Raw genomic sequence first — 23,494 nt, 5'->3', positions numbered from 1 at the left:
TGTTACTATATCTATATGCCAATATCTTAAATAAAGGAATTATATAGTAACTACGTAAATGTGTTACGACTAATCATAATCTTTCAAACTGTTGCTCATACTCTTTTGGTCCCCTTTCACCCTGCTTCTCTACTGTCAGGACCATCACAAGACCACCACAGGGCAGGCAGGTGTGATGTGGTGGTGGATCATTCTCAGCGCTGCACTGACACTGACGTGGTGGTGTGTTAGTGTGTGTTTATATTAGTATGAGTGGATCAGACACAGCAGTGCTGATGGAGTTTTTAAACACTCTTTGAGTGTCCCAATCGCTCTATTTGACACACTTACATTGTTGGTCCACCTTTTAGATATAAAGTCAGAGACAGTAGCTCATCTGTTGCTGCACAGTTTGTGTTGGTCGACCTCTAGTTCTTCACCATTAAACACAGGACGCTGAACACAGGATGCTTTTGGCTGGATGTTTTTTTTTGGTGGACTATTTTCAGTAGTTTCAAAACTCTAGCAGCACTGCTGTGTCTGATCCAGTCTTACCAGCACAACGCATACTAACACACCGCCAGATCAGTGCTGTGTCGGATACTCTCATAGTGCAACACACACTAACAAACACTAACACATACATACATTTAGGACTGCCTCCAAGAATTGTGGGCCGGGTGGTAGCATATCACACTAGGCTCTGCCATCCAACGGACCCCTGATAGTGAGAGGACCTCAAAATCAGCCCAACTACCCCAACCCTCCCCCAACCCAATATGGAGAGTACAGAATTTCAGTTTACCTATTTAAACCTATAATTAAATTAGTATTTAATTAAATATTGCCTCGGAAATGGCCGCTGTAGCCGAGAGCCGTCACTATTTTGGTAAAAGCTCATTATTCATTTATCAACAGGATCCACTTACAGCCATCCACATGCGTCTTACCCCAGTCTCACAGCCGAGAAAGAAGAGAGCGTCAGCCGAGCGACTCCTTTAAATTCCCCTCAGATTTCCCGAGATACAAGCTCGCTCTGGAGTGTCCTGTCCCCGCCTGAACACGGCGCAAACCCCCCGAGCCTGGGGAGCCTGTACCCGGAATAAGCTCCCTCTCAAACGGCCATACGGCGCCTCAATTCCGCAGCAGAGAACCACACACTCATCACAACACACTGTACACACACATCACAGCACGCACACTCACAGCATACCATTCACACACTTATCACTACATACCGCACACGGAAGCCCGCGTGTCGCTGTGCTCCTGTCACTCTCAGTCGGTTTTCCCGTGTTCTCTGGATAAGCCTGGTCCTATGAAGGCCCTCTGTGGTCCTGTGTGGTCCTACAGTGCGGATCATGAGCTGAGACAGTGATGCTGTTGGAGCTGAAGCGCAGCGGCAGACGGAGGGGGGAGGGGGAGGGCCCAGGAGCAGGGACTCGGAGGCTCTTACATATTCATGACTTATACCCTGGAGACGGCCTAAACCGTGGAATGGAGGAAACCATTCAACTAATAAATACAGTCATACACTGGGTGCAGCAGCAATAAACCCGTGTCTTTCACGTTTAAGGTTATAGAGCACAAGTTTTCGCGTCAGTGTGTGCTCTGACACCTTACCTTTCAGCAGTTTGTGATAAGAGTTTTCAGTTGGTTTGGGCCCGACGAGGGCTAGCTTTCCATCTCCACTCTCATCAGTAAGTCCTAGTTCCCGAGATCCAGAGATTAATGTGTATATTTAAAATAAATCTTATTTACAATCCTGTATTATTAAGTCATATGTATAACCTTTATATATAACCTTATATAAAACGTTATATATCTCAGTCATGACATTATTACAACCACAGAGCAGATATTAGATTATTGTTGGCGGTACTCTCAGACCAGGAGTGACACTGTGGTTTTAAAAACTCCAGCAGCACTGCTGTGTCTGATCCACTCGTACGACAACACACACTAACACACTACAACCACGTCAGTGTCACTGAAGCGGAGAATAACCAACCCCCAAATACCTGTCCTGTGGGGTCCTGATCATAAACGAACAGGGTCAAAGGGGGTCAAATACAGTATGCAGAGCAACAGATCTGTAACAGGTCTTACAGTCTGTAATTGTAGAACTTCTAAGTGCTCCTGTATGGTCAGTGGAAGTCAGAAAATGTATAGCGAATGTAGACACAAGCAGGTGGCCATAATGTTATGGCTGATCAGTATAGACGCACCAGCCTCAGCTCCAGTGTAATGTGTTCTGTCTCCGGTCCTGTTGGGGGCGATACTGACCGAGGGCGCCGCAGCACTATCAGTTCTCAGCGCGTCACTGCCCCGGTCCTTTCCCTCTCCGGTCTCCCAGCGAGTGTAAAGGTAGGCCGCGACCAAGCTCTAAAATCCAGCAAAAATCTCCACAATCGTTTTATATGGGGCATATTTTGAGGGTCCGTGTATTAGAATACACCCTTAGGAACATGTAGGTGTCGGTCTTTGGTGAAATGGGATTTATTAACTATGCTATATGAGAGGAGATGTGTGAGGACGCTAAGGCGGAAAATAGCGCGCTGTGTACAGCCGTCTTTTAAAACACTGGGTTCAGAAATACAGGGTTTGAAGCTGCAGTGCGGTGGGTCCAGGAATGGTTTAGAGAAACGCCTGGTGTAGGCTAAAGTGAGAGGTTAGGGTAAAATGAGCCTTGGCGTAAAACCTGGAGCTGTTTACAGAGCGTTGCGATGGCACTAACTTGGTCTGGTGATATTGAACTGTTCTCCGGCGGCGTTGGTGTCTGTGGGCTGTTTCAGTGTAAATGAGCTGCTGTTAAACTTGCAGGACTTTTTTCTTATAAACAAGTTCACACTGAAATAGGACGGTAGACAAACGCTTTTCCGAGTCAGTTGCCTCTGTTCTAGAGGAGGCTGTGAATCCGTTATTAATCTTCCTGAGGTTTTTGGGGCATATTTTCATTACACAGCTTGTTTATCTAATTTCCTTTTGAACATGATGAACAATAGAGTCGGGCAATTGCCTTAACCACAAATGTATATAACCGAATCACAATAGGTTATGATACAAGAAACCATTGTCATCATCAGTGGACCCCAATTAAATACAAGACAGACCTGGGATGTGGGTTTTAATTCAAATTTGTTGTATGCTATTTTAGTTGAGTCCAGCCCTTTAGCTGATGCTTGGCATGTTCCATGGTGAATTGGGCATTTTGCTGTCCCATGGCATACCCCATTGTTTAGGCAGTGCCTGTCCTTTGGGTGTTATACCAGCTAGAAATTGGTGTCTTAATATATCTGATTTGTTGAACGTTGTTTGAACACATCCAGTACTAGGTAGATTGATGTTCATTTCAGTTTTAGACTGAAGGTTAACAGTTCTCATTTAAATTAATCAATGAATGTGCAGTTTGCATCTATATATTTAAAGTATAACCATCACTGAAATGTTTCTTCCTCTAGATGTTGATGCCCAAGAAGAATCGCATTGCCATCTATGAGCTCCTCTTTAAGGAGGGTGTCATGGTGGCCAAAAAAGATGTCCACCTGGCAAAGCACCCGGAGCTTGCTGACAAGAATGTGCCCAACCTTCATGTGATGAAGGCCATGCAGGTGAGAGCTTGACCTTATGGACCTTAATGTGAAGGTGAATCGTCTCATTGTGTGTTGATGAAATACACGTGAGCTTTTGGGTCTGGTGTGGTTCTACAGATCTGGAGTAAAAATGTTTTTTGTCTCTCTCATTGCCCTTGGACCGAAACCTCAGTTGGAAACTTTTCCTGAGAAGGAAATACTCATACAGTTTAGTTTAATGTTAATGTAAAGATTTTATTCCATGGAGGATTTTGACCATTTATCCTGAAACTTTCACATAATGCAAGGATTTATTATTTATTTATTTATAAATGTGGGGGAAAAGAGACGCAGGGTTTTATTTTAATTGTGAAACATACCATTATCACTTCCTCATTTAGTCAGTACCATTCAAGTGCTTTTCTTGTTTGTTTGTTTAGTAATTCAACAGTAGGCCTAACCTCTGCACAGTAACTTGCATTTTATTTTGATGGACAGTTTTACAAAACTGATTTTAATACAGGGTTTGCATACTGTTGTTGTCTGTTACTTGCACTAGCATCTCTTGAACTCAGCATCTTTATATAACTGAAAACCTTTCATCTGTCAGTTTAGATGCTAGCTTAAAATCCTGTGATCTTAATTAATCATTGTGTGCTTCCTGGATTCGATACATGAATTTGTCTGGATTTACTGCAAAATTAAAAATATATTGTTTCACCTGAGTTTAATGCTGAGAGTTTGTCAAAAGTGATGGTATGTAATTTCTTCTGTAAGCTGGTAAAACATGTGCAAAGAGCAAATCATTTATTTCGGATTACTTTGTACAGGGTTTTATATCTGCTAGTTGAAGGGGGTTCAGTTGTGACATTTGGGGTAATTTGTCAAACGCAAAAGTAGCTTTGAGTATGCCTTGAAACGTGAAGCGTTTAATTTATATTTATTTATTTATTGGCTTTATTAGTCTCTGAAGTCCTGTGGGTACGTCAAAGAGCAGTTTGCCTGGCGCCACTTCTACTGGTACCTGACAAATGAGGGCATCCAGTACCTGAGGGACTTCCTGCACCTGCCACCTGAGATCGTGCCTGCAACCCTCCGCCGTCAGACCCGCCCCGAGACAGCCAGACCTCGCCCCAAAGGTGCGTTCCTATAATGTTGGAAACCTTGGGTTTCTTCTTTGTCACTATTCAGCATTAAATGTTTGTCATTTTATTTTCATTTGTTTTTTCATCCTGTTTTTTGTTTCTAATGAATACATTTATTAACCATTTAAATTTGCTGAGCCCAGGCCTTGGCTCATCCTGGAGGACATCAGGTTTTCCTTACTTAAAAATGAAAGAAGCTCTCATGCAACATGGGCTAACAGAGCATTGTCCTCATTGCTTAAAAATACCCTTGTGGGTTGTGTTTGTAACATTTAAAAAAAAAACCTGACTGAAAAATTTTTAATTTTATGATTTTAAAATTAGTTTCTGTCTTTGTGAATGACATTTTTAGTCCTCAGTTCTGTGATTACGTTTAGTTTCTCCACATGGATAAAATCATAGGGCCCTCATTCACGATGACTAAACAAAATATATCATACTGTTTTGTCTGATGTCTTGGTACCTCTCAAGTCACATTCCTTTTGCTTGAGTTTTTCTACTCACTGTTGTTTGCTTGCTCACTATGTACCTGGACAGTGTCAGATGTGAAAAAGTGAAACATTCAATTATTTTTGCAAATTTAGTAGAATTTATGTCCCATACGCTTGGCACATATGGAATGTCAAGCTGAATCTTTGTGATGAATTGCAATGCAAATGAAGAATAATCTATAACATTTCTCCCCTCAGGTCTGGAGGGAGAGAGACCAGCTCGTCTGGCCCGTGGAGAGGGCGACAGGGATGCGTACAGGCGATCTGCAGCTCAGCGTAAGTACACACTACTGTCCAGCCCTCTAGCTGAGCAAGTTGGGGAGAGTGTATAGTAGCACAGAGTACTTAAGTACTGTCTTTTTGGTTTCACCTCACCTTTGGTCAAGATGACTTGTAATGCTGTTAAGAAAATTAAATCAGTATTTCCCCCTAAGAATGCAACCACACACAACTTGTTTGTTCAGGTGAATGTTGAGCCTAAAGCATGTTTTGTTTGACTGTAGCTGGAGCAGACAAGAAGGCTGAAGCAGGTGCAGGAGCTGCCACAGAATTCCAGTTTGTAAGTACCTCCATTAGGTGGCATTTCAGTGCTATTGTTGTGCAACTGTTCAATAATAGTTTTGGGGCAAGTGGTTGCTGACTTCTACATTTTTCTTTGTTTCACAGAGAGGTGGTTTTGGGCGTGGCCGAGGACAGCAGCCACAGTGATTTTCCACATTGTCTATATAATAAAAATTTAAAAAGTAATATTTGTCAGTGTTTTTCTTTTTCCAGAAGGAACATAAGTTGACCAAACGTTGAATTGCTACCATGAAAACATAGCATTTACACATGCACTTTATGCTTATTGAATGTTTAGATATAAAGTAAATACAGGCTGTAATGTGTTTAGTGTATGGTGTACAAATTAGGGCATCCTCAGCATCAGTAGTCAGGCAGTGAACGGAATCATTCCTCACACGAAATGACTGAGTCTCGGGGAAAAGCTTCGTCATGTCTCAGGTCTCAAGTAATTGAACATCAGGCTTCAGACCAAAATCGCTCAGACAGTACCCCTGTCCATAGATTTGATAATGGCTGACAATGCAGCATGTTTATATTCAGTATTGGACACATTAGCAGTCCTGATGTAAATGTCATTAAAAGGGAGAACATGACTAGATTTACACATGTTCCTTCACGGAATATAAGCTCAAGGACACGTTTTTTTTGTTGCTCATTTAAATAATTTCTCCACACATTTTTCAGAACGGTGAATAAAGTGGATCTTCAGGGACCACTGTCAGAGTGTATCTTATGTATTGTCCTGTGCTAAACTTTAGAAAATCAATATTGCTACCAAAATCCAATTTTAAAATTCATGATAATGCATTTTGGTTTTACAATTTTGGGTCCTACATTAAATGTGACATAGTAATTAAAATATATTAATGACACCAATGATGCTGGGTTAATAACATTGACAATGGTCAGTGTTTTGAGACATTGACAGCCCTCAACAAATGTACTTTCATTGACTGGATTGTTTACATCATGCAGTGACTTCATGAGTAAGATCTAATCTTCATAATCACCTATAGCTAAGGATGTGTGACATACTGAGTTTACATTGATTTATCTGTGAATTTAGATTAAGTAACCTGATGAATCATGTCTGTTTATTTCATGGTAGTACATGGTTTATATAATTTAAATCAACATGGTGTTGTTGCCCTGTTTTGAATTAGGAAAGACAGGAAGAGAACACCAGAGAGCTGATTTTGAGTATTCAAAACAAGGGTCCATATAATTTTCATAGTATTCCTGGACTACACCACATCAAAATACGGCAAAGGTTAAATCCACTCCCATAGAGCAGTGGAACTTATCCACTGTTGGATATGAGCTAATCATGATTTATGAATCTGCTTAAAGGTAAGTATAAAAATAAAGTGTTTACTTAGCATTTATAGGTTCTGATGGCTTAAAAGCAATGTTAGGAGAAGTTTGTTGCCTTCCTCACATAACTGAATAAACGGGTTTGGATACCCAAACTACTGTGTAAAGAAAGACAAGGGCAGATAATGTGAAATACTGATGTTTATTGGCACATTTATATTACATTCTCATACTGGTATATTCCACAATCCCAAAATCACAAAGCAAATGTTCCAGTGAAGGGTATGCTTGTTAAACTGAAAAGGGTCACAGTTGTTGGGACTAGATGAGTGAAGTCTAATTTTCTTGTTGGTTACTACAGGCTGTGGTCAACTATAAGCAAATTTTAAATGTGACTTATTTAGGGCATGTAAAAAAAAAATAAAAAAAAAATCAGACTGGTGTTCTGGTATAACGTGAGTTTACATTCAGGGTCTAATTATTCGCTGGGCTAGAAACAAGGTGCAATACAGCATGACTAAGTAGTCAGTTCTATGGTGGACTTTGGTCTGCATACAAAACGTAGTAGTCAGGATTGTTTCTGTGGGATCAAGACACTGTAAGCAGAGTCAAACCTGGAATGGGTTTTATATATATATATATATATATATATATATATATATATATATATATATATATATATATATATATAAACACTTTTTCCAAAATCCTACAATGCTCTATGTATTCCACATATAATCCAATAATACTCCCTGCACGGGTGAATTAGTTTTAATTTAGTAAAAAAAAAAAATTCCTTAGCATACGTTTCTACAAGTGATTGTTCTATGTGCAGTTAATAGAAGAGCCCAGCAACCACTGAACCTTCTGGGTTATTACAGATTTAACAAATATTCTTGTTGAGTCACACCATGTAATAAACATGCTTTGTGGGCAGACAGGAAAAGTTTAGCAAATCCAGCAGAAGTATTTAAATTTTAGTGTTTGACAGAGACTAGTCTAGCCATGTAAACAAAACTCAAGAATTCCAACCTAGTTACTGAACTGAATCAATTGCATCATCATGGCCTCTGTTAAGACCCATACCTGAATGTTTAACTGGCTTCTCGCTCAGTAATAACCAATCCCTTAGAGCTGGTTTCCCAGACAGGGATTAGGCTTAGTCCTGGACTTTTTTCCTTTCAAGGGTGAAACTTTGCAGAACATTGTGCAGCTCTGGACTGTGCATAATCCCTGTCTGGGAAGTTTCCTAATCAGGATGTTTTGTAGAGGCAAACCTGAAATATTTTTACTACATCTCAATCAAATAAACAAATCTTTCTGAGGGAGGAAAACACAGACCGTTAAATAAATCATGCTCAAATATTTCAGAGAAAATAAAAAGGTGACATTGCTTCAGCTGCCAATTCTCTACAAAAAATGGTTCTCAAAGTGGACACTAGGGATTCCAAGATGCTCCATATTTTACACCATGGAACAAAAAATGTGGACCATCTGTAGTTCCCAGAGATCCCGTTTGAGAACCATGGTTCATGTCCTACGTCCTGCTTGAGATTTAACAGTTCCATTGCCAGTGATTGGAAACTCATGTGTACCATGCCTAATATCAAACCACATGTATTGTACTTTGTATTTTTATGTTTGACCTATGCAGAAAGAGAACAAATGGCTAACTACAGTGGCTCCAGATTCACAGTATTGTGCCAAATGCTGCTTGCCATTAGAAGGGCAGGTAAGCAGTCTGGCTAAGACGACTTACTATACGATTAAGGAGGGAAAGAAAAGGGAGAAAAAAAAGCCTAAAGTTCAAAATCACTTTTTACATGTTAAAACAAAGTCACTCATCTGTACAAGCCTTGTTTTTCTCTGCATCATGTTACAAACAGCGTATTAGATCATGCTGTTAAGCAGGTATGGAGCATTTGAATGAGGATGCGGACTCAACACTTCTCTTAAGAGATCAAGAAAAGAAAGATTACTGCGAAGATCACTGATAGATATAAATAATCAGGGCTAGGAAAAACCTTCATCTGCCTAAATTAACACCATATGACATACAACCCTTCCACTGAAAACCACGTTAACAATAGGCAGCATTTACTACTTATGCCTTCATGCAGTGGACAAGAGCCATTTTTACAAGCTTAAAACAATTTGAGGGGCAACTAAGGCGTATGGGTTTTCTGTGGGAACATTCAAAGGAACTGCTGCCTTTGACCAAATAAAAAGTGCCTTCAACTCGCTCAACTTAAATCACTTGATAATAAATTAAAAATGAAAATTGATATGTGCCTATGTTTGGTTCTTTTCTACCCAAACTGGTTACATCCACCTTTATCATCCAACGTAACATGCCTTTTAAATAATTTTAGGTTTAGTGGTTTTTGGCATTGAAAATTTAGGACTTGTTTTGTTTTCTTTCTTTTTACAGACCTCTTTTCGCTGGCACACTTTCACCATCAAAACATTGAAATGAACGAAGGCTTGTTTGAGAGATTAACAACATGCCAAACCTCAAGGACCATTTTATATAATAATGAACATGTAGGACACACTGCTGACCACACAAAGCACACAGCCTTTACACTGAGGTTTGACTGAGGTTTCCAAAGCTAGTTTGAATTAAAAAAGATGCTCTGAACCAAGATGCTAACATGAACAACTGTGAGCAGACACAAAAAGGGCATGAAACCCATCAATTAGCATGTTATGTTAACTATAAGCCCGCCAAGCTTGTATCATTTCACTGTTATTGTCAATGTTGAGGTGAACTATCACCGTTAAACTCAGTATATTGAAAGACTCAGGTTCCACCCTCTAATTAAGGACCAAGCATAAGTAAGCCCTCTGCATGAATTTCTTCTTCTCACAAAATATTTACAAAATACCAAAAGGGGCAAATGGGGAGAAAGAGCACTACTCAGAAGACCTACTGACACCAAATACAGGTTGAACATTCATCAGATCACCCAAACTCGTAAGACAAATAAATATCAGTGCTCATGCAAAACAACTGACTTCTCACATTTCCATCCGTTCAGGCAGCTAAGCGTTTCCTTCTCACTGTGGGGTGGTTCAGAGAACGAACACATACACACACTATCACTCACACACTAATACGTGCTCACTCACTCTCACAAACAGAAAAATGAATGCGTAAAAATATTGAAAGCCTCAAGCATAAGCACTAGGCTATGTGTATTTACATCACAACAGTAAAAAGTAGTTCTTGCATTCATTTAAACTCACACTTGGGCCACATAGAGGGCACTAAAGAGGGTTGGGGTATGGGGCAGAGGAGAGAGAGGGTATTTCATGCAACTGTCCATTTGTAAGGGAAAAATCAGAGTAGAGAGACAAACATTAAATTTACATTTACAAAACATGTTTTTGAATATTTATCCAACACTTGTCAAGTTTGTGCCACCTTTCTGGCACTCAAAAAGGGTTGGCAAGGCAAACCATTTTTAAAGAGAAGGAAAATGAGAGAGAGAGAGAGAGAGATAGAGAGGCAGAGAGAGGCAGAGAGAGAGAGACAACTGAAAGAATAAGAGCGAGAGTGGTGGCGGAAGCATCCAGAGTGTCAGTGTTGTGTATTAGTTATCTGATATCAGATACAGAGCTCTGATTTATGTTGTAGGTGGGCGATAGGTCTCCTCCTATCGTGGCCACTAGGGGCGTCCCGTTACTGGTCAGGCAGCCCTCCTGCAGAGCCTCGAAGTAGGTGGCCTGAACTGGCTTGTGACACTGCAACACTTGTATGGCATCGTCTATTTTAAACCATTCCCTTTTTCTCCCTGTCAACAGAAGAGGAGGCACAAGCCCTCAGTTGTTCAGTCTTAGGCAGAAGGACTGGTCAATTCATATAAAGTAAGACTGCTTTTCTGGTAGAACAATATTTAAAGTGACATGCTGATATTGATATAAGCAGTATATCCACAATGAGCATTAGATCCATAGCAGATCCATTTCATCTGTGGCATTCAGGACAGTTAACTACAAAGCTTATACATTTACTGAGTTCTTGAAAAATAAGTTAAAATCTCATAAAACATATTAGTAATATTTGATTAACTTCATTAATGTTTAAAGCTTAAAGACCACCTGATACGATGATATATTTATAAACCATGATACTGAATAAGATTAACATCACCCAGCTGTACTACACACTATTCAATGCACTTATGGCACAGTGTAAATAATCAGTTCCATGTTTCCATCTATAGTTACACTTATCTATAAATAAACCTCAAATACTCACCAATGTTTACAGAGTCCTCCCAGTCTTCCAGTACTTCTTTTACAATAAGAACATACACATACGTCCTGTGTTTCCTATCTCGATTCTGAATAAGAGGAAAAATCTTTCAAAATATTGTAGTGCAGCAGACACACTGTACCTGGGTATGGGTTACAAATCTCACATCAATATGCAACTGAGAACAGTCTGTCTCTGAAATAGACACAGCAAATATCTTAAAAGAAGACTAAAACTGATCACATGAATCTCCATCCACGTGCCGTTATTTCACCTAACTGAACATTATCTTGTTTCCCTCCAAATTATAATTGTGTCTATTGAATTCTCCTATTCCAACACTGCAGGAAATCTCCTGTCACACCCTGCGTTCAAATTGGCAATGACGCAACATGACAATGTAGCTGAAGTTCGTTCATTTTTAATGAGAGCTGGTGATTTCCAGCAGCACGAGGCAGCGTGAAGGCTGGCAACACCAAGTGGGTGGAGTCAGTGACGTGATGACACTGAGCAAAGTTTAACTTAGGAGCAAATTGATGTGGTGATAACCAGTAAGAATTTAGCATCTACACCACTATGTTCAGTTTCGGTGAAACTGTGGCACTGAAGTTCAGCTTGATTTCATAAAGGCCATGATCAGCAATTTGATCAACAAAAGATGGAAAGTCGCTGCAGGTGTGAATGTAGAGTTAGAATTTGAGCTGAATATAGAATTTCTGATCAGACAAATTTCTAAATCAGAAACAAAATTTGGGTAACAACAAGTTTGACATTAATGCAACTTACCTCAAAAATTCCTACTAGTCTTCCTAAAGTGCCTTTCACACCAGCCTATCAGAGCAGAAGAAGCACATTTACAGTTTTTATCACTGAAAAATAGAGGAACCTGTGGAAACTGAAACATACTCCAGTGTTGAAACCAGTCATTTAACAAATGTAGTAGGAAAATGATTCAGTTTTTCTATTCATAATTCAATAACAGCTTTTAGCACATTCAAAACAAGGCAACACTTCTTTTGATCACTAAATAAACAACTTTTGAAAATTCTTAAGACCTCAAGTAAAAACTGGTTAAACAGTATTGACTGTTTATGTCAGTCTGAAACAGGGTTTAATCTGAACCTGGGAAACTGGCCTCTGTGTAAACACCTTGAAGAAAAGTAAACAAAAGATTCTTGCATTACCGGACTGGGACAATTATCCATACTGATAGACACACTATTGTGAATCGTAAAATTTCTGAAATATATGCTTTGTTTTAGAGTATTAAAAAACCTCCAAGATGTTAATAACACTTTCCCCAAACAGCAAAACACTTTTCAGATAGTCTGTTTAACAGAATACTTCAGTTGCATTTTGTCAGTTTACCATTTCAAACCTAAAACACAAATAATTGGACAATTCAAATGATAAGAGGACAATTCAAGTGACGTTGGCACACACTCTGCTTGGATCCTGGAACATGTGCTTCTAGGCAGGACAATCGGTTTCAAATACCTACATAATGCTAATTCAACAATCTATTCATTATTCCTTATTGTGGCAGTACACTGATCATACAAAGGGCAAAAGTCTGCATTCTCTGTGGTCTAAGGAAGCTTAGCCTAGTGTTGCTTCTGGAGTTCTGCCTAACTGGAGCACAGCCAGGGTGTAGAGTAAAGAGCAGTAGTTAATCTGAGTTTAACGCCCTTTAACACTCCACTGTAATGTGATCGCTCTCTCCACGAGTGATGTGTATCACTGCCCATCACAAGAATCTTTGAACAGAACATGGGGTTAGCTCAGAAGGGCTATAAAGATATAACAAAGACCCAGCTATCTAAAGCACAAAACTCTGCCCAATACGAACAAATAGCGTTGAACAATTCAACAATGTTACTTTTTTTTTTAAATTGCCATTCCTATCAAAGATGCATAACTGGCAGTTATACATTTAATACAGTTGTAAACTCTACTCAGATGATTTAAGGATGTGTCATTAGTCAGTTATTCAAAATCCACTGAATTGTCCTGCATCGGTAACAATGCTACAACAGAATCCACATTCAACATTAATATCTAAGAAGGGGTCTAACCTCTTCACAAACTTCTCGGACAGCAGCAACATTGGGCTCTTCCTCTGGCTCCATTCCCCCTCCTGGTACGATCCACTTGTCTGGATGTCGACTGCTACTCACCAGCAACACCTGAATCAACACAGCAATCAACAACTGATTCAGTACAGTTTACACAGCAAGATCTCACAGATGACTTCACATATCTCCACGGTCTCACAGAGGTGGATGTGATATACACAGGCTGTGATTTGGTTGGCATAATGAACCAGGATTCAATTGCCAGCTCTGCCAGGAACACAACACTATACACTAAAGAGTCCTTAGGCAAGACTCTTAACATCTTCCCTGGTAACATCTTCCCATGAAAACATGATTAAAACATAAGTCAAAATGAATAGAAAATCTACCAATTAATGTATGGTAAATGCTGGTATTCTACAATATTAAACAGACACTATATTTTTATAATGGTCAACTCTGAAACCAGTGTTTTTAGGAAGACAATTGGCCATTTCACCAAGTTCATGTCGTGTAAGAGAAAACTAGGATCCCCTGGGGATCAATAAAGTATCTATCTATCTATCTAGGACTTAAGGATTATTGTTGGTCAATGAACAAAGATTTTCTTAATCATCTGATAAAAAGGCATTTATATTCAGGCTCAAGTGGCCTGACACCTTCTTTAATGTTTTTAGCACTATTTGGCTGTTCAAACTGTAGTTTTATGACATATGAAGTTCACTAGATAGGCCATAGGGTTACATTTGGTTTAAGAAAAATAATAAAATGTTGACAGTGCCTTTAGCAATAAAAGTAGTGGAAAATGTTCCTAAACATGTATGAGGCAAAAGTTAAGCTGCCCTCAAAATTTAACAAAGAATTATCAAGCCATAATAAAATAGTAAATAAAAACGGTGTTGAAAGTCGATTGTAATGGTTAGAGACACCCTCTACAGAAAATCAAGTTTTTAACCTTGTTGATGTGTCTCTGTTGTGTTGTGTATATGCTAGAAAACATAACACTAGTGAAATAAGAAATGAACACCATGGCTGAGCATGTGAACTTGAAATGGAAGTGAAATGGCAGTATTTCAAAATATTCAAATTGGCGTAATCAGACAGCTGGGTTTTCTTACATCATAAACCTATGGAAACCATTCCTGTCAAATTGCAGGGCAGAGCTTTCAAGCTGCTGGTCCCCGGCAGAGGGGTGGGTGTAGAGGGATGCGAGGGACTATATTCATAGATCCACTCATACTGAATAAGGGCAAAGGGGGAGAATTATGTATAAGAAACTTAGTGGGCATTACAGGACTTGTTTTTCTTGGAAAAATTCTAAATATGTGTTTTTTTGTTTGTTTGCTTGTATTTGATGAAAACATTAGCTTTTAGGGTTCAACCGATGGCCGGACTTTAAAATTCTATGAATAAATGTGTTCTTGGCCCTAATGTTTTAAAATAAGTCAGATTTCATAACTTGCTAGGATGGCTGAAAAGTCTAAGTAGGATTACTAAGCTCCGGCAAAACAATGGATGCATCTCAATAACTCCCTCTTCCAATGAGAGTGCACTATATAGATCCTAAAATAACGGCTTTTACTAAACATGTTCATGCAATAAGTTAACAGCTTAAATTAATTTTGTCCAGAGTGACTCGGTATCTAACATTTACAGCAGTGCTTGGCTTCAGAGGCCTTAGTTTCGTTACCTAAAAATTGCACTAGATACGAACTAGGAAACTCGGAGAGACAGCCAACGAATAGAGCTTAGCATTCGTCTTTTTTCGTTTTTGCTCACAAATCGGGTTACTTTTAAGCATCAATGAGTTTGGCCAGTGAAAGTAAAAGTAATTTCAATAGTTTATAAATTACACAGATATTAGTTTGCTGTTTTTCTCGCAGCTCAGTTTTTCACTGACAAACCGGACTCGGCTGAGCTACCGTTAGCTCCCTGTAATAGAGGAGAACCGACAGCTCAGTCTGAGCACTTGGTTAACAGCTGTATGAAGGTGAAGTCGGCTTCTTAATCACCGAGTTGTCTTTCTTTTTCCATTCCACATTAAAACACGCATTAAAACGTTTTAGACAAAGAAAGAAATTGGCTTTTACACTCAAATTGTTCGTTCCGCCTTAAAATGGTGGAACCTTAAAACACGAGGCTGACATCGGCTTGTTTCGCCAGTTTTTAGGTTTTAAGTCCTCATTCCACCTTAAAACTGTATTGTTTAAAACCCGAAGCTGCTATATGTCTATTTCTTCTCTAATTTCTCCGTTCCAGTTTAAAACGGTACTGATCTGCCTTTTCTCTCCTCTACCTGAATTCTCCGTGCCACCTTAAACGGTGCAATCCCCAGAGTGTAACTGCCGCACCATTTAAGGTGGAACGGAGAATTGCAATAAGAATGTGGTACGAAGCGGACTTCGGGCTCGTTTATTTATTAAGCTGAATCCATGACTCTGGAGCCAAACGATGCTCATATTTACAGAGCACTTCAATGTTTCAGAGCGACATTTAATCGTGTTTATGGCCCTCTGATCCAGGGCCCTCACCTCCTCCTCACTCTCGCTCCTGAAGCACAGACAAGCGGCCCTTTTCTTATAGCCATCTCCATCATACGTGCGAGTTTGATTGGACTTCAGCTTCATCATCTCGGCTCGACAGGGTCTAAAATCGCAGTTCGAACCTCCAGGAGATGACACGGCCTTCACACGCAAAGTTCACAAACGGAAACCCTGCGTTGTTAATAAAACAAAAAAGTTCTTCTACGCTTCATTTTTCCAAAGCCAAGCGCATCTCAGCCATAGACGCCATTACTGAAACCGCTGCGTCAAGCACGCAGCTCAGGCCTCCGTGAATGGTGATCCGCTCAAAAAGTTGCGTAGCCACTTTTGTAGAATCGGGAATCCATTCCACAGCGTGTCTACGAGAGCCTCTCATAACACACCGCAACACTTTCCACTTTCACAGGCTTAGACAGCTGCAAGGGTAGAACCTACCTCGCAAATTAATACACTTTCTACATCCTAAAATGTGGTTTAAAATCAGGTTAATAATTATGGAACGTTTCACTTATCACTCCAACATTTTAAGAGTTTTAAAACCTGTCAAATGATTAAAATTTCTTTATGACTAGCTTCTAAACTGTGATTTCAATTTTGTTTGGATTAAAAAAATGCTTTCCACTTGCACTGGGGTCACAGAGGAGGACTAAAGGCCAAAATTCTGATTAAATGTTTTATGCCAGTACCCAGTTCTATATAATACTGAAAATTGATTATTTGACACTTAACAATAGTAGAGCATATGATGGTGCTTATTTGAACCATTTAAAATAATTACAAAAATAAAAATAAAACAATAATAATAATAGAAACAAACAAAAAAAAACATTCTAATATTAACCTTTGTCAATTATATCAGTTCCACTTAATAGATGGGTGCACATTGTTTTTTCACAAATGTTAGCCCATTTCGCCCTGTTTCTCAACAGGACCACCAGAAAGCAGGCTGGTGGATCATTTTATAGACTGCACTGACACTGATGTGGTGGTGTGTGTTACTCTGGTGGATTAGGCACAGCAGTGATGATGGAGTTTTTAAATCCCTCAGTGTCACTGCTGGATGGAGAATAGTCCACCAACCAAAACATCCATCCAACAGCATCTTCTGACCACTAAAGATAAACTAGAGGATGAATAACTAACTGAGATGAGCTACTGTCTCTGATTACTGCACCTACGATTTGGACCAAAAAAGTGGGTGTACACAGTGGCCAGTGAATTCTGAGCTACCTTCATCATAAAAACTTGTTTATCAAGAAACACACATAACTACAGTATATTTTCACTAAACATATATTTTCAGCAATCAAGGTATCTGATTAAAAAGCATGTGAATTGGTATGTCATCTGACTAATATGACTAGTTGAGGCATCGTGTCTAAAAGGATTTCTTCTGATCACACTTCTCACACTTCAATCTCTAAAGTCATATATAGCTCTAAGACAAATTTCATACCTTTGGTCAGATAAGGATTTATCCACAACTAACTGTTGGGAGACATTTAAGGCGTCTAAGTGGAAAGTGCAAAATTCAACATTTGTAAATTAAATTCCTATGTCTTTGTCGCCCTGTGAAGGACTGGCGCCCCCTCCAGGGTGTGTTACTGAATTGCGCCCAGTGATCCTCGCCCTGAACTGGATAAGCGGTTACAATGAATGAATGAATTAATTAATACATTGAATTCCAGGTTTTCTGATGGTCCATTTTTGACATTTGGACCAAATGTCACACTAAATATACAGATTTGAATTGATCTCATGCATTTAAATTATGAGAAATATGTAAAATACTTCACGTAAGCAGCCACTATTGTTTCTTTATTTGTAAGAAAGGGTCATTTGGCAATATTTTTGGTAGAAGTTATTAATCGCCATTGAAATATTGTTTATTTATTTGGAGATCCATCACGATTCTTTTCCATCCAAGTTAATGAGTTATCTGTAATTATTTCAAACAGGGCTAAACCAGGCCAGAGGTGTTCTGCTGTTGGTTTGGAGATTATGCTTACCTCATAGTGCTGTACCAGTAGGTTTACTTATCTTTGCACAAAACATCAACGTGGTCTTCAGCAACTTGAGGAAATCTGCAATATTTATTTATTCATAAAGAAAAGTTAATTTAGAAGTTCATCTTCTGTTAGTGTTTTTTCTAACGAAAGGCTAATGGCTATGTGCTATCATGCCTATAACATTAGGGGTGTTTTCACCTAGATGATCATGTTTTTGTGCCTCTTTTTTTAGGGCTCTCATTCCTATCTACGACTGATATAGGCCTTTTATTTTGCAACGCATTTCTGTCTTATTACCTTTACTCAAGAAATGGTTTTTATTATATTGCACTTCAACATAATTCTGCTTTGAAAAACAAATCATGTTTTTACACAGTCGAGTCTTTCAGGTCAATTTGCATTCATTATCAAATTGTTAAGCCATTTTTGCTTAGAGAGGGCAAGTAAAATTGGCTTTATATTACATTTGAATAAATATTAGGATGAAGGTATTTATGTAGTAACTCAGATAATTCCAAAGACATCACAAACTTTATACCACAGGCAAAATTCTCAGGGGAAAAAAAAAACAAAACAAAACAAAAAAAACAACAACCCAGAAATGAGAAAATGTATTTTATTAACAACACAACATGCTACACAGGTACAATTTAGTTCTTAATTAGACATGAAATAAATATGTATCCTGCCGCTGCATCAACAAAATGTGGTATAAGCCTAAAAAAGTTTGTAGACAATTCCTCAGCTGCATCAAAAATAGGTGCAAGGCAAAGGCTATTTCTGAGTGAAAAGACAAAACATATTCTATACAGAAGTCATCAGTGCTATCTGAACACTACCTTGGTCTTTTGCTGCCTTTCTGTACACTGTAATTCCTGAGGTGGCTAATGCATATTGTTGTAATGGTTCAGAAAATATGGGCATGGATGAAATGTGTGACGTGAGCTCAGAGCAAAAAACAGTCATAACAAAAACGTGGGCTTGTCAGAGGCACAAGCCATGGTACTGAGGTATAGCAGCTTGAGTGAACATTATTTCACGTGTTCATTGTAAACTCCCAGTAGTATTTGCAGGGACTCATTTAGAATAGTAATAATTTAAATTTCAGAGAGTAGTGTTTATCAAATACAATATCATAAAGACTTTAATCCTCATCAGTTTATCTCGGGTATATAATCTGTTGGGTCTGTTAAAAACAGTTCAATCAAGCATGGCAAATTTGTCAATGACTAAAACACAAAGACTAACAGTCTATTGAATTTGGTCACAAAATTAGTGCTACTGGAATGTCCTTGAAGTGAGAACTATGCTCAAAACAACTACATCAACTAGTCAACTAATACAACAGATTGAGAAAGACTGCAGAGAATGGTTTCTCTTGATCTAAATCCCATTAATGTGTGGTCAGTATATCTCACAAACTACACACACTTAACCTTCAACAAATGTCCAATACTCACTCATCAACATGTATAATAAAGTAAATCTAATCAAATTAACTCTAGTCAGTTTATGGAGCAGGAGTGGTTTAAAACAACTGCATTTATGCAGAAAGCCCTCCACTAAAACTATAGGACCACTACACATCACGGTCAAAACATACAGCTTGCTCTTTCTAATTCTACATCCCCCGCCTTAGAAGCCACATAAAATACATAAAAAGCCAACCTGAACAAAAGTAGAAAAGCTCCCAGTAAGCACCATTAAATGTACTAAACACTTACATCATCTAATTCACAGATTTCTAAAATTATTCCAGTTTTTACATAAACTGATTGTGTTACAGAGAAAGAGAGGATATTTGATGTGTATCAGTCCTGTAAAGTTGTGAAATGGGTTGGAGCGAATGACATTCCCTTGTTAAACACAGGTTGCAGATTAGTGAGTGGTGCCAGGTTGAGTGTCTTGAGGTAGTGCTGAGGATGAGACAGCTACTGCTCCTCTTCCTCCTCCTCATCTTCCTCCGAGGAATCCTGAGGTGCCTGATCTTCCTTTTCCTAAAACACACAGCAAAATAGAAGTAAATAGTCGAGGTTACCATTTTGGGCACAAAACTATGGATGCACATTCAAAAGTCACCAGTATATTCAGAAATAACTCTGTATGTTTAGTCTATTACCTCTTTCTTGGGCTTCCCCTTTAGCTTCTTTGCTGAAGACGCTCTCTGTGAACAGACATTGTTTTAGCCTCAAACACATCAGTTTGTCAATTCTTTGTGCTACATTAAAGCTGGAGTAGGTCATTTGTCTTAAAAACTGTTCTGTTACATATATATCTTGATCTGGGTCTAATGACATTAGTGGAGACTTGTGCATGAAGATACATTGGCAAGTGTGTGTAGAAACAAGGCGGTGGTCATAATGTTATGGTTGATAAGTGTATATGTGACTCAGACATGAGGTAGGTAGAGGTTGTGCTCCTCTCTCTGATTTACCAAGCATTTGTGACATTTCTATGTTGTAAAGGAGTGGCTTTGGAATTAGGGCTGAATGTAGGGGGTGGGACTTTTTGGTTGCATTTTTTCAAGCTTACACACTGGTTTATACAAAATCACCTACTCCACCTTTAGGACGGACAGTGTATTGCAAACCTTCCAGTTGGTGATAAGACTGTCATGACCATCCTAAAACAACGAAGAAAAAAAAAAAAAAAAAAAAAAAAAAGGAAGCAGAAAAAATATACTAAAAATAATTCAAAAAGATAAATGTTCATGCAGAAGTCCATTATCAGACATTACAATATAAACAAAGCTATTCCGAGTAGATATACTCTTAACCAGTTAGTGGTTCACAGCGATGGTGCTAGGAACAAGATGTCTGAAGGCTTTAAATGTGACCCTCTTTCCACAAGTTATCACAGCCCTGTTGAGAATGAGACCACATTTACTACAAATGCAAGGAGCCCAACAGCAACAAACAAGGAGCAGAAGCTCTGGTTCTTGACCATTTGTCCCCCTCTGTTCTCAATTCTGCCATATTTAATTAGTACTCTTATTTCACAGCATGCCTTTTGTTTGTTTTGATTTGTTTAACCTCTTTGTGCTCTCACATAAATGAGGGTCCAGTGTTGTGATTGGAGACACAGAAGAGGCCAACTCTGAAGTGTCTGCACTCTATGTAAAACACAGGACAAAATCAGAACAAATCATTTTATCCTATGTTTTCAGACTTGGGCAGATCAATACTGTCTGTGTTGTTTTATTTCACACTGAGGGCTGGGATCCCCACAATGTGCTCATGCACTCACTTCATGACTTTTTCACATAATATATCCCTTTGAATGAATCTAAATAGGGTTTGAGTGTAAAGGGTGTTGTAAGGCAAGTTAATTCCCAAAGAGAAAAAATTATTACAACTATTCTACTATTATCATTACATATGAAACTGTGAAGGTTCGCTAGCTATACTTGCTTCCTATCAGCAGTACTGTAAAATCGGTAACATACTCTGCAAGGATTATTCCATATCAGGACACTCTTAATGACTTTGTTTACATCTCCAGCACTGAATTATGTTTCTATTAGAATAGGTCGAATTCCCCTGTAAATATATCGCCAGATTTTCCAGTAGAGAACAGCAGAGGGTGCAATTGTTGAGCTTAAAACAGGTGGAGGGGGCAATGGGTTCATTGTGAGCTGTGACGTGGTGGGCGAGACAGACTGACAGTGCTGAGCCTATAGCTCTAGTAGGCCATCTACTGAAGGCCTGAGGATGATCCTTTAGCAGATAACACGCTCTCTTTAGGCTTACTGAACCTCAAATATACAGTTGCAGTTCATTCAGGACTCACTTTCTTGGAGGGCCCCTTGTTTTTGCTGCCTTTTGGCCTCCCTCTTGGTCGTTTCAGAGCTGGGGATCCACTGGACTCCTGGGATTGGGAAATACATAATCAAACATGAGGCTGAAGTTCAGAACTCTGCTCACAATTTTATTTTAGTTATGTGTGAATCTGGCAAAGGCTGTGCACACAGGCTTAACCCCCTTTACTGTATTAAAGTTACGAGGGACCTGTTCGCTCTGGCTCCGTCTCAAATTGCTCCCTACTTCCTACATAGTGATTTTTTGTGGGTCTTTAAATATTAGCTCGTGTGTCCAGAGATAATTGTGTGTTTAATATGAGCCGTTTGGTACCCTGCCGCATGTGCACAACAACTGTTTGAGCTAACACTACATTATCTATGCGAAAATGCCAAAACTCCAATAGTGCCCTAGGTGCGCCATTTGAGACGCGCCCCTTGTTGGTGAACGTTACCTTTGGATGTTTTCTCGGTCTTCCTCTTCCTCTTTTTTCCACTCCATCCTTTTCTGCCAGAGAGAGGCTTTGTTTTTCGGAATCGCTCATGTTCTCTCGTCACCTGGTCGAAGACAAACGATTTAGAAAGTCATTTATTCCGTTTAAAAACGCACTACGTACAAAACAGTGTTGCCGCGAGAACCCACGGACGTGTCCCAAATATCATCCACTTCCCTAAGTAGTGCACTTCGTAGGTCTTACAAGTAGGGATCCTACATACAAATAGGGCACTAAGGTGTGGGATAAGGAGTCTTGTAGAATATGATTGTTGTGAAAAGAAAATAACACGATTTGTGTTTGATTTCTTAACCCACAGAGTGCACTAGGTAGGGAGTAGGGAAAGATTTGGTGTTCTGCCCTCGTCTTACAGTGCGGTAAGGTTATTATATACAGACCAGCAGATTATAATTAATGTATTCCACCGCCCAAAACAACCCAGTGTATATGTCCATGACCAGAAGTAGAAAGACAGAAAGAAGCGCCCAAAAGCTCCAGTGTTTGTGATGTTTTTGAGGCTGTACTCGGCTCTGTATTTGGCCGAGATCAGAACTCACCGCGCCCGCGAGGTTTGTCGCGAAAGACCGCTAAGACTAAGGAACCGAGAGGAATGAACTGGAGGAAAAGCAGGAATCGTTAACTTACACGGAACGCTCCGCAGAATAGTTTTCACACAGACGAATAGAAAATAAACGCTGGTGTGCGTGTATTATTGTGTATCTGCTCTTAGCCCCACCTCCTGAGCACAATGTCTCCTCGATTGAATTAAATCACAATGTCCGCTCGCTGAGGAAGAAACCCGGCTACACCCAGAAAACTAAGTGCCCTTTATCCGTGCTTCTAGAAATAAACTCTCTCGAGAGGCTCCGAGAAACCTTACACCCTTCTCGGGACTGTGCTACGCTATAAAATATAATAATAACACACCAAAGCCCGTGGAGAAGTCGTGGGAGGCTCGGACTGATGCAGAAACAAAGAGGGCGGGGGAGACCATCTGCTTCAGCAGCTTCAACTCGGCTCTGGTCATTTTATTAAGCTCACAGTCTCAGCTGTAGTCCACTTAGAGAATGCAGAATCCCATAATAGCCTCACGAAAAACACGGCCGTTTACCAAGTCATAATGAATCATGTCTTAGTATCTCATAGTTACAGGAAGCTTTATCATTAAGTTCCACCTGTTTATGTTTAGCCACAGCTTGTTGATTGTTTGTACTAGTAAGTGTATTTGTTACCATTTCCCTCCACAGGAAT

General features: G+C 39.3%; 4 protein-coding genes across 12 annotated transcripts in view; 1 reads left to right on the top strand and 3 right to left on the bottom strand.

Moving 5' to 3' along the window:
* Positions 1-2,320, bottom strand: part of pacsin1b (protein kinase C and casein kinase substrate in neurons 1b) — a 32,313-nt gene extending 29,993 nt beyond the window's left edge. Inside the window, exon 1 of one of the 4 annotated variants that reach the window (XM_066665292.1) lies at positions 2,208-2,320. The gene's annotated coding sequence lies outside the window, so the exon portion shown is untranslated. Of the gene's footprint in view, positions 1-929; positions 958-1,217; positions 1,355-1,602; positions 1,705-2,207 lie in introns of those variants that run through there. The other 3 variants (XM_066665291.1, XM_066665290.1, XM_066665293.1) reach the window with 3 other exon arrangements.
* Positions 2,216-5,934, top strand: rps10 (ribosomal protein S10). Of its 2 annotated transcripts, none has more exons than XM_066665295.1 (6): positions 2,216-2,346; positions 3,441-3,590; positions 4,516-4,690; positions 5,386-5,463; positions 5,691-5,746; positions 5,854-5,934. In XM_066665295.1, the coding sequence occupies exons 1-6, from the start codon at positions 2,227-2,229 to the stop codon at positions 5,893-5,895; spliced, it is 621 nt and encodes a 206-aa protein (XP_066521392.1). In that variant the 5' UTR covers positions 2,216-2,226; the 3' UTR covers positions 5,896-5,934. The 2 variants fall into 2 exon arrangements, with proteins under 2 accessions (XP_066521392.1, XP_066521393.1); XM_066665296.1 differs by lacking the exon at positions 2,216-2,346 and adding an exon at positions 2,351-2,449.
* A 1,325-nt stretch (positions 5,935-7,259) lies between these two features.
* nudt3b (nudix (nucleoside diphosphate linked moiety X)-type motif 3b) lies at positions 7,260-16,342 on the bottom strand. Its single transcript, XM_066665345.1, has 5 exons — positions 15,933-16,342; positions 13,402-13,512; positions 12,113-12,157; positions 11,330-11,414; positions 7,260-10,862 (listed from the first exon to the last, which is right to left on the bottom strand). Exons 1-5 carry the CDS (start codon positions 16,029-16,031, stop codon positions 10,666-10,668), a joined length of 537 nt encoding a protein of 178 aa, XP_066521442.1. The 5' UTR covers positions 16,032-16,342; the 3' UTR covers positions 7,260-10,665.
* Positions 16,343-18,591: 2,249 nt separating this feature from the next.
* On the bottom strand, positions 18,592-23,356 carry hmga1b (high mobility group AT-hook 1b). 5 transcript variants are annotated; one of them, XM_066665719.1, is made up of 6 exons: positions 22,980-23,146; positions 22,801-22,858; positions 22,205-22,307; positions 21,743-21,820; positions 20,073-20,117; positions 18,592-19,950 (listed from the first exon to the last, which is right to left on the bottom strand). In XM_066665719.1, exons 3-6 carry the CDS (start codon positions 22,292-22,294, stop codon positions 19,885-19,887), a joined length of 279 nt encoding a protein of 92 aa, XP_066521816.1. In that variant the 5' UTR covers positions 22,295-22,307; positions 22,801-22,858; positions 22,980-23,146; the 3' UTR covers positions 18,592-19,884. The 5 variants fall into 5 exon arrangements, with proteins under 5 accessions (XP_066521816.1, XP_066521815.1, XP_066521817.1 ...); XM_066665718.1 differs by lacking the exons at positions 22,801-22,858; positions 22,980-23,146 and adding an exon at positions 23,171-23,356; XM_066665720.1 differs by lacking the exon at positions 22,801-22,858.
* Positions 23,357-23,494: the final 138 nt, after the last annotated feature.

Source organism: Hoplias malabaricus, chromosome 3, assembly GCF_029633855.1.
Source record: "Hoplias malabaricus isolate fHopMal1 chromosome 3, fHopMal1.hap1, whole genome shotgun sequence".
NCBI lineage: Eukaryota > Metazoa > Chordata > Actinopteri > Characiformes > Erythrinidae > Hoplias > Hoplias malabaricus.
This window is presented reverse-complemented; position numbering and strand designations above follow the sequence as displayed.

Coding starts and splice junctions, on each gene's coding strand:
- rps10 (XM_066665295.1), top strand. CDS start 2,227: ATGTGTTCTGTCTCCGGTCCTGTTGGGGGCGATACTGACCGAGGGCGC. Junction 2,347..3,440: donor GTCTCCCAGCGAGTGTAAAG/GTAGGCCGCGAC, acceptor TTCTTCCTCTAG/ATGTTGATGCCCAAGAAGAA. Junction 5,747..5,853: donor CTGCCACAGAATTCCAGTTT/GTAAGTACCTCC, acceptor TTTGTTTCACAG/AGAGGTGGTTTTGGGCGTGG.
- nudt3b (XM_066665345.1), bottom strand. CDS start 16,031: ATGATGAAGCTGAAGTCCAATCAAACTCGCACGTATGATGGAGATGGC. Junction 13,513..15,932: donor GGAGCGAGAGTGAGGAGGAG/GTGAGGGCCCTG, acceptor GTGTTGATTCAG/GTGTTGCTGGTGAGTAGCAG. Junction 10,863..11,329: donor GGAGGACTCTGTAAACATTG/GTGAGTATTTGA, acceptor TTCTGTTGACAG/GGAGAAAAAGGGAATGGTTT.
- hmga1b (XM_066665718.1), bottom strand. CDS start 22,294: ATGAGCGATTCCGAAAAACAAAGCCTCTCTCTGGCAGAAAAGGATGGA. Junction 21,821..22,204: donor GACCGAGAAAACATCCAAAG/GTAACGTTCACC, acceptor TCCCAATCCCAG/GAGTCCAGTGGATCCCCAGC. Junction 20,118..21,742: donor ACAAGGGGCCCTCCAAGAAA/GTGAGTCCTGAA, acceptor GTCTGTTCACAG/AGAGCGTCTTCAGCAAAGAA.